The sequence below is a fragment of the Mytilus californianus genome, unplaced genomic scaffold (assembly GCF_021869535.1).
Source record: "Mytilus californianus isolate M0D057914Y unplaced genomic scaffold, xbMytCali1.0.p SCAF_4, whole genome shotgun sequence".
Lineage (NCBI taxonomy): Eukaryota > Metazoa > Mollusca > Bivalvia > Mytilida > Mytilidae > Mytilus > Mytilus californianus.
The window spans coordinates 40,550,341-40,563,491 of NW_026262690.1; the positions used below are offsets into that span (position 1 = coordinate 40,550,341).

Consider the following 13,151-nt stretch of genomic DNA (forward strand, 5'->3'; position numbering starts at 1 on the left):
TTGCCGAGAAAAGTTTACTTATAATTAATATAATTTCTCAAAAACAACTGTCTGGCATGATATATTTATACGATTATAATGTTTAGGGAATAATCATTCCAAAAATCCATTATTGATATTTTTTTCGTTTTTTAAAGGTTTAAAAATACTGCCAGGACAGTAGCCTATTACGTCAGAAATGTTGTTGAAATTCGCTCAAAATCAATAGATAAAGTTGAATATCTTCTTCAAAATGCATGTGTCTGGTAAGCAATTTTTTGTTCGTTGGAAAGTTTGAAGTATAAGCTTTATGAAAATATAAAATTTTATGAACTTATATTTTGTAAACCCCCAAAAAATCTGCCAGGACAGTAGCCTATTACGTCTAATTTCTGTATAAATGGCGGAAATCAACAACGAATTTATTTAATTATAAATGAAACATCACTTTTGATTTTTACAGTTTCTCCCTGATCTGTTCATCTTCGTTAGCCGTATAAACTTATTTGAAGATCTCATTTGGCCTATAATCTATTTGAATTACAGTTTCTATTCATCTAATACATGAGTCGTCTGACAATTTTGCTCAAAGAGGACATTAGGCAGATCTTAACATTCTAAACAATTCTGCTCTTGCCATATTTTTCGATCTATAACAATTTTGAAGATTATATACACTGTTGGCAGGTATTTGTTTAAAACAAGGCACACTTAGGATTATTTGGACTACTTTTGGTTCCCATTGGCTGAATAGATTCAGAGGAGAAGCTTTTGGTATTAGTTAATGGACGACGGATGCCAAGTGATGAAAAAAGATTCTCCGTGACAGGTGAGCTAGATAATAACAGTGACTTCTTATAATGGGTAATTATTTTTTTTGTAATCTGACACTTAATATATTACGGTCATCATATATTACGTTTAGTCTTTATACTAATATTCACATAATTTGTATCTAGGTCGTTTTAGTTGTGTCGCGTGGTTCCTGTCGTATACCCCACGTCTCTTTTTATTCACATTTTGTATCGTTCAAAAAGTATTGAAAGCATTTATAAACGTAAATGGAACCTAATTGAATAAGAAAAAAATAGTGTCTACGTATTCTCAACCTATTTAGCAATCAATTCTCCTATTAATGCTTTCAGACAAAAGATGAAATTATGAGCAATATATTAACATTTACTTGTGATTATTAACGATTTTAATTTATTTTAAATATGTACTGAATAAAAACCATTAACGTACAAAAATATAATTTTAAATCGTCCGTTATACTACAGCTCATAGGACATCATACATATATATGTAAGTTCTAAAGGCTTATACAGAAATTTAAAGGAAAGATTTTGATCTTTTGAAACTATTCATTTATGATAAGTGAAACGGAGCGCTCATACAATTCGAACGTACAATAGACCGTGTTGCATTTGTACAAAAGACTATTTTGGCAGCAAAAACAACAAAAAATCACAGAGATTCCCCCTGTTCCTAAGACAAGAGGAGTGTTTAATACCAAGGTATATTAACTCTAGGAACATATTAATTTGCGAAGTGTGTGCAATCCTGACATATGGTGGTAAGTATTAACATATCAATGACATAATACACGTAATTTTAATAACTTTCATAAAACATTTATTATGATAGGGTTTCGTCGAACTCACGCCGGACTATTGATACATGGGCACTCGGCTTTCGTAAAGTATATTTGGACCCTAGATGGTTTTAAGGAATGCCGTATACAAAACTGATGTTTTACAATAAAGAGGCGGAAGAAACCAAAGGGTAATAAAAATAATAAAAATTAAAAACAATGACAAACAAAAAACGAAAAAAAACCGACGAAACGACCAACAAGTCTACAAAGCAATACATAGATAGGACTGAGCAGCACGAACAGCACCAAACTCAGGTGATCCGGAAGGAGAAGCTGATTTTTTTCCACTAGTGGCATTCCATAGACAAAGGGTGGCATTGTGCTTTGATAGCATGTCTTCCTCTTCTTCCTTTTCACAAATCATCTCATTAAAAATACAACGACCCGATGAAGGCTTCATTTTAAGACCTTAAACCAAAGTTTAGTTTGAAAGTATCAGAAATTGATATACATGACTTTGTATACTTATATATGTTCGATCAACCTTTAAGGACATGATGTATTTTTCTTCTTCATTTTCCATGACAGTATTCTTATTTAAGTATCTTTTTGTATGCAGTGGGCAGGTTTTCTTTATTTTGTATTACATTTCTTCATTAGCTGTAATCATACAAGCTGAACTCTTGTCAAAGCAATACTAACAAGGACATTTTTATGATAACAGAAACGGTAATTTTTTTCAATAATATCGAAGGTGGAAAACTTTGGCAAACAAACAAATATTTGTACCATGTAACCCTCTGTTTGTCAAAGCTAGCACTGCCCAAAATATATTTGACATGTATTAATTTCACTTTCTTTGTTTTTGTCTAATGACTATTCTAATTTGAAGTCCTAGTTGTTTGACGAAACGTAACAGCACTCTAATATTTTACGGAAATATCACTTTGTTTTAAAATACTAGTATTCTATTGTGGTGATATTTGTTTATTATACATGTCATATATGGAAATACTGTAGCGTAACTGTCCGCCCGTAGAAGGAGTGTGTTAATTTCACTAAAAAAGCCACAATCAATCTTTTCAAAATTGATATACACAATTAATACAAAAAGAGCTTGATTTCTTTTTGATTTTTTAAGGACAAATTTCAAAGGTCAAGCTGAAGTTTTGGGTCCCGTAAAATCACATCCACATCGACGCAATGCATATTAACCACTTAAGCTATAGCTATGGTTTAAAAGACACCGATTACTTTAAAGTCTATAAATCGAACTTGTTTATGACACAAGATCGAGGAGATGACATCCCTTATTGATATTCAAGGTCAAAGGCACTTGTAAATATGATGCACACTAAATAAATTGGCATATTTTCACATTGCTAAGAAGTCTTGGTTAGTTATTCAATTAGAGTTTTGTCCTGCAAGAAATGAGCAATTAAATTTGCGTGTGATAACGAGGGGTATTACCAATTGTGGATGCCCATGTAATATTGAATAACGTAAGGCGTACATGTATGGTTTTTGATGACTTGAATATGCATTCCTAGAAATTAACTGTGATCGGAAATGATGATACATTCGAAACCTTCCCCCTTTTTTTATCTATCCTACATTTAATACTTGTCCCATACCAGACGAACAATATTAACCTTTTAATCATAAACTGTATATATGAGAGCTATAATTAGGATTTCAAAAAGCGCCAACTATGAAAATTTATTGAGCGTTTTGGTTTCTTAACTTTCCGTTGCTATTATGAACCCAGATACCAGTTTTTGGAAGAATATAAAACAACTAATTGAATAACATTTTTCTTCCTAGGCTATTGACATATGAACAAAATGCTCCGAGCAGAAGACGTTAAAGAAGAATTTCTTCTGTGCAGTATTTGCACGAAAGATTTTGATGAGGATTTGCATGTTCCTAGAGTTTTACCATGTTTACACACATTTTGTCAAAGTTGTTTGAGGAAAATGTTAAAAGGAGAAGTATTGCCATGTCCAATGTGTAAAACAGAGTATCTCCTTCCAAGTGAGGGTATATATGTATTCCCAAAAGACGCTACTCGTAGAAATCTTATTGAGTTTTTGCGCGTGCGTAAGCGATCATCTGATATCATTTGCAAAGACTGTCCAGACGATAACGTTGCTTCAGAATTCTGCAAAGAGTGTTACATTTTTATGTGTCTTGAATGCACTCGTGCTCACAGACGAAGTTTAGCATCTAGAAACCATGCAGTTTTATCTGTAGAACAACTTCAAAAACAAGGACCAGAAATTTTCAAGAGGAGGTTAAAATGCAATAAGCAGGGTCATGAAGGTCAGCACTTAAGTTTTTATTGTGCAAAGAAAGGATGTGAAAAAATGATATGTACCTCTTGTACAGTCTGTGATCATGATAAAAACAGAGGTCATATCATCCAAAACATGAAAGATGTGCATATAGAAAAGAAGCACGAACTTAACAAAATATTTCGTATGCTCGAAGAAGACGTAAAAATTGCAAAGGAGCTTCACAAACAAACAGAACAGGAAATGGTTAATTTAGACATTAAAGAATTTGAAGTGGAACAGGAACTAGATGATGCCGTCAAACGATGTCACGATATGATTGAGCGAAGGCGAGAAGACCTGAGGGAAAAGGTTTCAATATTAACTGATGCTAAAAAGTCATCTCTACGAGCACGAGCTGAACAGCTTGAAAGTTTCATTCAAGGCGTAACAGGGGCAAGAGAATTCTCAGAAAATATAATGACTCATACTGACGTCTCAGAATTTGTACCCTTACACACTACTTTGTACAGACGACTCAAAGTTCTTACGAAACACCATGTTAAAAAGACAATGCAGATAGAATCACCTGCATTTGAGCCAACAAGAATGGAGGGAGATTTTCATAGATTCGTGAAAGGAATGGGAAATGTTACAACAGTTACACACAACAAACAATTATGTACAACACGTGGTCATTCTGATGTCAGTTTAGCATCACTTAGAAATACCCAAGGTAAGTGTCTCCGTCATTTTTTAAATGAAATAACATTTTAAGAATATTGTGCATCCGAAGCGCTTATCTGGTTTAACCTTTACCAGGAACGCTCGAACCTAAACATTTGAAAGCCAAGGATGTACAAATACGTATCAACGTTAGGGGCTATATGACTAAAAGGAACCGAATTATATTAGCCAAATTACTCTATGGTCAACTTTGCCGGAGTGAATTGAAACCTTAGTGTCTTAATAATTTCAAAAGATTTTGATAACACAGAACCACCTACTATTTCATACACATACGAAAAACCCAGCAGAAATTTAATTTTTAATTATACGCCGGTAACATCAGACGTCAATGTAGAAAATAATACTCCTTTAACTTGAAACTGTGAATCGTCGAAGTTTAGATATGTTCCCTATGGCCATGTTGTTACGGGGACCTCAATATCGTCCAGGACAGAGAGGTTAAAAACTTTTTGAAAAAGGACCAAAATATCGTCCTCCATCTAAAATAGATTGGAAACAGTGTCGTCAGGTCGCCAAAGTTGCTCTTTTCTCGTTTTGTAAAAATTGGTGTAAACGGGAAAAATCTGATAAAAAATCTCTTGATTCTTATTTAAATAAATGCATGAACGTGGTAGATAATAGAATATCACATTTTGAAAATAATTTAGAAGTAAATAATAGAGTACATAATACGCCTATTTCCAGAATAAGAAATAAACTTCAAGAACTTTCAAAGCGGTTTGTGTTTGTACCGGCCGACAAAGCAGCCAACAATGTGGTGGTGGTATGCCGTAAATACTACACGGACGGTCTTAAGAATGAAATTTTAAATTCATCTACATTCAAGTCCATGCGCCCCACAGAAAGTCATATAGTTAACAAACATATCATGACCACATCACAGCTTAAGGCTTCTTCTGAACATTTGAAGGTCCCAACTATGTATTGGTTACCTAAACTACACAAAAAACCCTGTAAAATATCGTTTCATCTCGGCCTCTAGTAAGTGTTCTACAACTAATCTTTCTGTGCTTTTAACAAGTTCCTTAACTACTATCAAAAAGCTTATCATATACTATTGTAATAAAATATATGAAAATATTGGAATTAACTATTTTTGGAGTGTAAAAAATTCTTTGGATGTTTTAGATAAATTACGTGCTTTTGATGGTCCTTTTGATTCTGTTGACAGTTTTGACTTTTCTACTCTTTACACTACACTTCCACACAATCTTATCAAACAAAAATTTGACTATTTAATCAAATGGTCGTTTGGTAAATGCAAATATATTTGCTGCAACTCATTTAAAGCCGTCTTCTCTAATGAGAAAGGTAAATATGCTAGATATACTTACTGGAGGTGTGATGAGATGATTGAAGCTGTTAATTATCTCCTAATATTTATGTTCGTTTCGGCAGCAAAGTTTATCGACAGGTTGTAGGTATTCCTATGGGCACTAATTGCGCCCCTTTAATAGCAAACTTGTTTTTGTACTGTTATGAATCACAGTTTATGACCAAACTCAGTAAAGACCCGTCTAAATTGCATTTAATTGATAAAATCAACAACACTTACTGTTATCTTGATGATATTTTTTCGTTAAATAATCAAGAATTTTCTCAATATACTGCCGAAATTTACCCAAAGGAACTTACTTTAAATAAATCAAATTTAAACGGTAACAACTGTCCTTTCCTAGATTTAGATATTTCGGTTTTACACGGGAAACTATACACTAAAATTTACGACAAAAGGGACGATTTTTCTTTCCCTATTGTTTATTTTCCCTTTTTTGATGGTGATGTTCCTTTGGCACCATCTTACGGTGTTTATATTTCACAACTCGTTCACTATGCCCTTCTCTGTTGTGACATTTTTGATTTTAACGAACGTAATCTATGTATTACTGGTAAATTATTAAGCCAGGGATTTCGTTACCACAAATTACTTAAAACCTTTACTAAATTCTTCCACAGGTATAAAGATTTGGTTTTGTAGTTTGGTTGTACCTGTAGAAAACTTATTTCAAACGGGATTGCACATCCTCATTTTTACGGCAATATTGTTTACCGTGCCTGGAAATTTAGAAACGATCCTGGTAAACTTATCGATCCTTTAAATAAACTTATTCTAAAAGGTTACCAATTCAACACTGTAATTAGATCATTAAATATTGTTTTTATTGGTACTAATATTGATTTTGTTATCAGTAAATTAAAAGCAAACTAAATATTATTGTTATATACATATACACATTCATGGATCTACAATCTGTCGATACCTGTACCTTGGCATTGCACAAGGTCATGTTTTTCTCTGACTGTTTATGACGTCTTTACACTAAATCCATTGGGTGTTGGATGTGTACGGATTGATGATTTAGTCTTAGATGCATGATTTTTTTTATTAGTTGCTAGTGGCTTTGAACTAGCTGTCAGTAACTGCGAGTACTCTGAGATCTGTACTTGGTGTCTTTTTTGTTGTTTGGATGTACAAGTACCCGGCCACATTCACAATTCTATTTGTATTATTTGTATTTTTATCCATCTGATGAGTTAAGCCTCTTTCAACTGATTTTTATAGTTCGTTCTTATGTTGTACTGTTACACCACTGTCTCAGGTTAGGGTGAGGGTTGGGATCCCGCTAACATGTTTAACCCCGCCACATTCTGTATGTATGTGCCTGTCCCAAGTCAGGAGCCTGTAATTCAGTGGTTGTCGTTTGTTTATGTGTTACATATTTGTTTTTCGTTCATTTTTTGTACATAAATTAGGCCGTTAGTTTTCTCGTTTGAATTGTTTTACATTGTCATTTCTGGGCCTTTTATAGCTGACTGTGTGGTATGGGCTTTGCTCATTGTCGAAGGCCGTACGGTGACCTATAGTTGTTAATTTCTGTGTCATTTGGTCTCTTGTGGAGAGTTGTCTGATTGGCAATCATACCACATCTTCTTTTTTATAATTATTATCATTATCGTTATTATTACTATTATCATTATCATCAAATCATTAGTATATTATCTACAAAATACAAAAATCGTTTACGATGAAACTTTTTTTTAAATAGCATCCCTGCCAGATAGATAAAAAAATAATATCAAATTAAGACAGTAACCTTCTTTTTCTCTTGATGTGAATATGAGGCATTAATGCAACGGTTTATCTTTTTTTCAGCTGAAGGAGACGTTCGACATGGTGAAATAACATGTAAGCTTCATTTTTAATGTTCAACATTATTTTATATTTACATTTTCCACTAATTTCCAATAAGTCGTGCATATGATATAATAAATGGAATTTTAGTACAACAATTTTATGACTTTACATCGTTTAACTTAACTTAATACCACACGTTTTTATTATTCTTTTAAACGTTTAAATAATTGAAGACTAATTCGAATTGCAGGTCCAAATATCACTTTTGATTCTAACACAGTGCATCAATACAGGGATGTAAGTGACGACGGAAAGACTTTAAAGAATCAATCCATTGGTGGACAAAGATTAATCGGATCTAATGAGAGACGTTTAAAAAATTATAGGGGAGCTATTAGTAGCCGACCACTGAAAGCACCCGGAAAATTTTATTTTGAAGTTCTTGTTGATTTTCAAATCACGAAGCCCTTAGACAACGTAAATTTTGTATTCGAAATTGGTTTTAGTCGCCGACACGACGTAGACATTGGACATTATGTCTATGACCAGAGTACAGCATGGTCATTTTGTGCACAGCAATGTGATGAACACAAACAGTTGTGCCAGTGGTGTCGACATAATGGACGTAACCTTGCACACGCGCCTCTATCGTCTGCTTTAGCGGGAACTGTGAGTCAGAATACCTATGGGTTTCTTCTAGAAACCGAGCAAAAGAGAATTACAGTTTATGACTGTACTTTCAAGAAGAAGTTTTATACATTTCACAATGTTGACGTTTCACGTCCTATTTGGCCAGTGTTTGGTTGTCATTGGCCTAGCAAGGTCAAGATAGACATCACACTGAAAACAGGTGCAGATATTGTTGCCATTCCGAATTATATGCGAACATCTTCAACCATGGCGTAATACTTAGTTTATTCCTCTAATCAACATTAGGTACAGATTATTAGATTTTTGGGAAAGAAGCTGAATCTATACTCGATGCACCATGACAATATAAAAAAGAAGATAAACTTTGTTTATCTTTCCTTCCTCGTTTGGAAACCAGAATATATGTAACTTTATTTCTTTTTGTCTTCTTTAATTATAATTTACAGCTCTATTGTGATACAGTGTAAGTAGATACTGCCTAGACATTTTTTAATTTCGATAAGAACATACCACTAAATGAGAGATTTTCCTTATTTGGAGAAGGGTTTTTAAAGTATCAACTTTTAAGTTTTGTCACTAAAGAGATATTGTTTATTTGTTTTTGTTTATACTAGACGAACACATTGATTTCAAGTGCTACTACGGTTGTATCGATAGAGTAAGCGTCTCCAAGCAGTGATATGCATGCATCATCCACCATGCCAATCCATACTTAGTCAAAATGTCATAATCGGTAAAATCACAGATCAAACGACTTTTATCAAAGACTGCAAAAACATGCCGCTAATGAGTTAATTTACAGACATATCGTATCGGTCAAACTATAGGTGATGGTGAACGTAAAACTTATGTAGTGTCGATTTCAGTCGTTCTTCATAACTTTGTCGGAACAGCTTTTTTGTAAAGAGCTTACCCATGCTTATGAAGTCTGCATAGTGTGAACGAGCATGAACTTAACATATCAACTGAGATATGTAAACGCATGTACGATGGAACAGAGGGTTGGAAGCTGTCAATTGGAAAGTTGAAATCATCTCGTTTGTCAAAAATTTTAGTTTGAAGTCGTCCATCTGTGTCAATATCAAGGAAAAGATCAATGTATGAAGCAGACCTTCTAATTTCGGAAGTATCCTTAATATTAAATTCAGTGGGTTATACGAGATGGGAGCACACAATGGACTGTGAGTAATTGAGTTACAGTGCATCATACTATATCTTTGTCAGATGTTTTTTCTTTTGATTTTTGGAAAAAGGTATTGTATGAATTCTGCTGCATATGAGTACAAAAATAACTCGGCCAGCAGAGGCGCACAACCAGTACCCGTTGACATATCCAACTAAGTCAGACATCACGTGACTTTTGTGACGTATACTAGCCGCCATTTTGTATTATATTGCCCCATATAAAATGCATAGGTGCTTCAATAAAGTTTAGTTTTCTCATGAACCTGACCCGTTTTCTAACATTTGCAAATCAATCCTTGATATTCAAACATATTTCTATCAAACAATGTTGGTCCTAACAGTTTAATTTTTGATTAAATTCTGTCACTGGAGAATCGTAAAAACATGTACTTTTTCTCGTTATTTCTCCGTTGACTCAATGCTAAATGTACCGATACCCATGTCTACTTGTATAACAAATAAAGAAATTCCGTTAATAAAAATAAAACTTTGCAAATCGATTAAGTATATTCAAACATATATCTGGCGAAAAATACTATTTAAAACAGTTTAATTTCTGGGCAATTTCGGTCAAAAATCGATTTAAAAAAGTGAATATTTCGGGATTTTTCAAAATGGCGGATGATGTATATGGAAATGTTGCATCAAATCGAGGATTTGTATAGTAAGACTTTCCTTGATTTAATTTAATTTTCATGTAGAATCTCTGATGTTTCTGTTATTTTCTTTGGTGATATTTCGATATGATTGATTTCAAAATTTATTGATTAAAAAAATATTATTTTAAGTGTGACACGGGAACATTTTATTTTGACAGATATCCAGGATATACTGTTACCAGAAAATAGTTAACAATAAAATTTATAATAAAAATTTTTCTCTTCTTTTTTTAAACGGTTTTTTTCCTGTTTTCTGTATAATTTATCTTTCTTTAGAAATATATTTATACATTCCTTTTAGAACAAAAAAATATTTACGTCCCAAGAGAGAAAAAAAGATAAATATTCCATACCTTCAAAATCCCATCACTTGACGAACAGGTAAAATTTGACTTTGGATGTAATGTTACATAACAATATATTGTCAGGTAGACGTGCAAACCAAAAGCAACCAGGTGACATTAAACATCCTGTGTATACATGTATTACCAGAGTTTAAATTTTGTGATATACAAAAGTTTTCATAACTGTACAAATAAATATCTTCTCTTCCCCGTGTCAAACCAGAAGAAGTATGTATCATAATAAACTTTAAGAAAATATGAATATTATAAAAAAAAATCTTTAAAAAAATAATTTTTGCTTTAAAAGATAATCAAACTAATATTTATGTTTCTATAATTATTTTAAAGAAATATTTTGATTCAAATTTTAATTTAAACGAATTTTGTATTATTTCGTAAAAAATTAAACGAGATTTCATTGAATATGATGTTATTATTTATTTTTTTAATTCAATATTTTAAGCAAAATCCAGGCATTCAATAAATCGATATAAAGTTAAACTTGTGTACAAAATTTGTTATTGTATACATTTCAACAGAGACATATAATACAATTGCTCTGATTTCAACAACATTGTATACCCGACAATATTTATCGACAGAGTTATCGGTCCTGAATAGGACTGATATAGTTGGGTATGAAATACCGGTCTGTTGAAACACAAATCTACCAAACTCAACAAACATGATTTCTATCCCAAAAAATATCACCCTCGGTGTATTTTTATTTTTGGAATCAGTGCGGTTCTACATAATGTTGGATGACTTAAGCAATAAATTTACATCTACGATTCCAATGTTTGTAGAAGGAGCTCTGTTAAACGAGACGATGGACATTAGAACTTTCATTACCAAACACTTTTACAGCGTGGATACAATATATCATGAACCAACCAAAACTTTTACCTTTTACTAGTATTTTATCACAATCATCAAAACTAACACGAATCTAGACTAAAAAGACTCGTTTCAGTTTTTTTTGCATTGACATTCTGTACATGGGTATGAATGTCAATGAGACAACAAACCACATCAGACCAAAGGTCGAGGATGTACAGTTTGATCTGGGTAATTCACAAGATCATGTGTTCCTGTCCTGTTATACTGTGCTGTTGTGCAATACTTAGTAAATCTGTTGTTAGACTATAAACAAATAAAGATCAATTTCTTCTCAATGTCATATTTGAAATTTATGAAAATCAATAGGGAGATTACATCAATAGCTATAAATAATTCACCAAAGTTTCATGAGAACTGCTGAAAGCATTTTTTGAGTTATTGTCCAAAAACTGGAAAATCCCCCCCTCTTTTTTTAATGAATAAAACCCCACAACTCAGAAATGTAAAATCAAAATTTATTAAATTCTAAAGGGAGCTTACATCAACAGATATAAACAATTCACCAAAGTTTCATGAGAACTGCTGAAAGCATTTTTTAGTTATTGTCCGAAAACTGGAAAATCCCCCTTTTTTATGTGTCTTATATGTCTTCATGTACACTTGTCTTATATAAAGAGTCTCAAACAAGTGAACTTATGAATTAAAATACTATATCTTCTTTTTTTAAAATCTTTAATGTATTGCATTTGTGAATAATAATTGAATAATCTTTAAAATTCAGGCCAGTATTTCATATTATCCAGTATTTTCCAGTATTACTATAAAGGGGTATTTTTGTTAAGAATTGATTTGAAGCAAAATAGAGCAGAATGGCATTTTCTAGTTATGTTTGGCAATTTCATTTCAAATGTTTGTCTTTGAGCGTTCCTGATGAACAGGTTGGGAACAAACCCTCTGTATGGTGTTTATACCTGTAAAGAGGAATAATCCTTCTATAGAGGGATAAAATTATCCCTCTATAGAGAGGTATTTTTGTTAAGACTGGATTTAAAGCAAAATAGGGCATAGTGGCATTTTCTAGTTATATTGGCGATAATCTATACATGTGTAGCACTATATGCATCAATATTGCACTTTACTAAAAATTGGGATGCCCAGTTTTCTGCTAAAGTGACAGAAATTGCAATCTATTGTATACCTATCTGAACACCTGATCAACAACAAAAGGGACAGTTGACCTTTCTAACAATAGAATTTCTGTTCAGTGAGGCATATGATAACTGAGTGGAATTTACCTGATCATCACAGCTTTCAATTATGGTGAACAATAGATTGTATATTCAATCAGTTTAGCAGTAAACTGGGCATTTGCATATCAAATTAAGTACATCAATTGGTGCATCAAATGTTGCAAGTTACTGCCATCATAAGTAGGAAATGATGAAATTATTAAAGGTGTTGTTTTCAATTTTTTAAGGTCTTTTAGACAAACCAAAGTGTAAAACACATGTCAACTATATATATTGTTTTTGTATAATAAAGTATATCATGAAATTGAGGAGGTCTCGTGAAAAAAAAAACTCTATTTGTATGATAGAATCATGTATATTTCAAATTGTTAGCAAATTCGACATGGCAGTATTTCCGGAATTCCCGCGTAAATGCCATGTGTAAATCGGGATATACCATTTTCAGTGCTGTAATGTCGTTCATATTTACAAAATGTAGGTCATTTAG

General features: G+C 32.6%; 1 protein-coding gene across 3 annotated transcripts; it reads left to right on the forward strand.

The window, feature by feature from the left end:
- The first annotated feature begins 1,367 nt into the window (after window positions 1-1,367).
- On the forward strand, window positions 1,368-8,980 carry LOC127738044 (E3 ubiquitin-protein ligase TRIM56-like). Of its 3 annotated transcripts, none has more exons than XM_052249122.1 (4): window positions 1,368-1,555; window positions 3,401-4,585; window positions 7,754-7,786; window positions 7,986-8,980. In XM_052249122.1, the coding sequence occupies exons 2-4, from the start codon at window positions 3,412-3,414 to the stop codon at window positions 8,639-8,641; spliced, it is 1,863 nt and encodes a 620-aa protein (XP_052105082.1). In that variant the 5' UTR covers window positions 1,368-1,555; window positions 3,401-3,411; the 3' UTR covers window positions 8,642-8,980. The 3 variants fall into 3 exon arrangements, with proteins under 3 accessions (XP_052105082.1, XP_052105084.1, XP_052105083.1); XM_052249124.1 differs by having other exon boundaries at window positions 1,368-1,496; XM_052249123.1 differs by lacking the exon at window positions 1,368-1,555 and adding an exon at window positions 1,627-1,764.
- The last annotated feature ends 4,171 nt before the right edge of the window (window positions 8,981-13,151 follow it).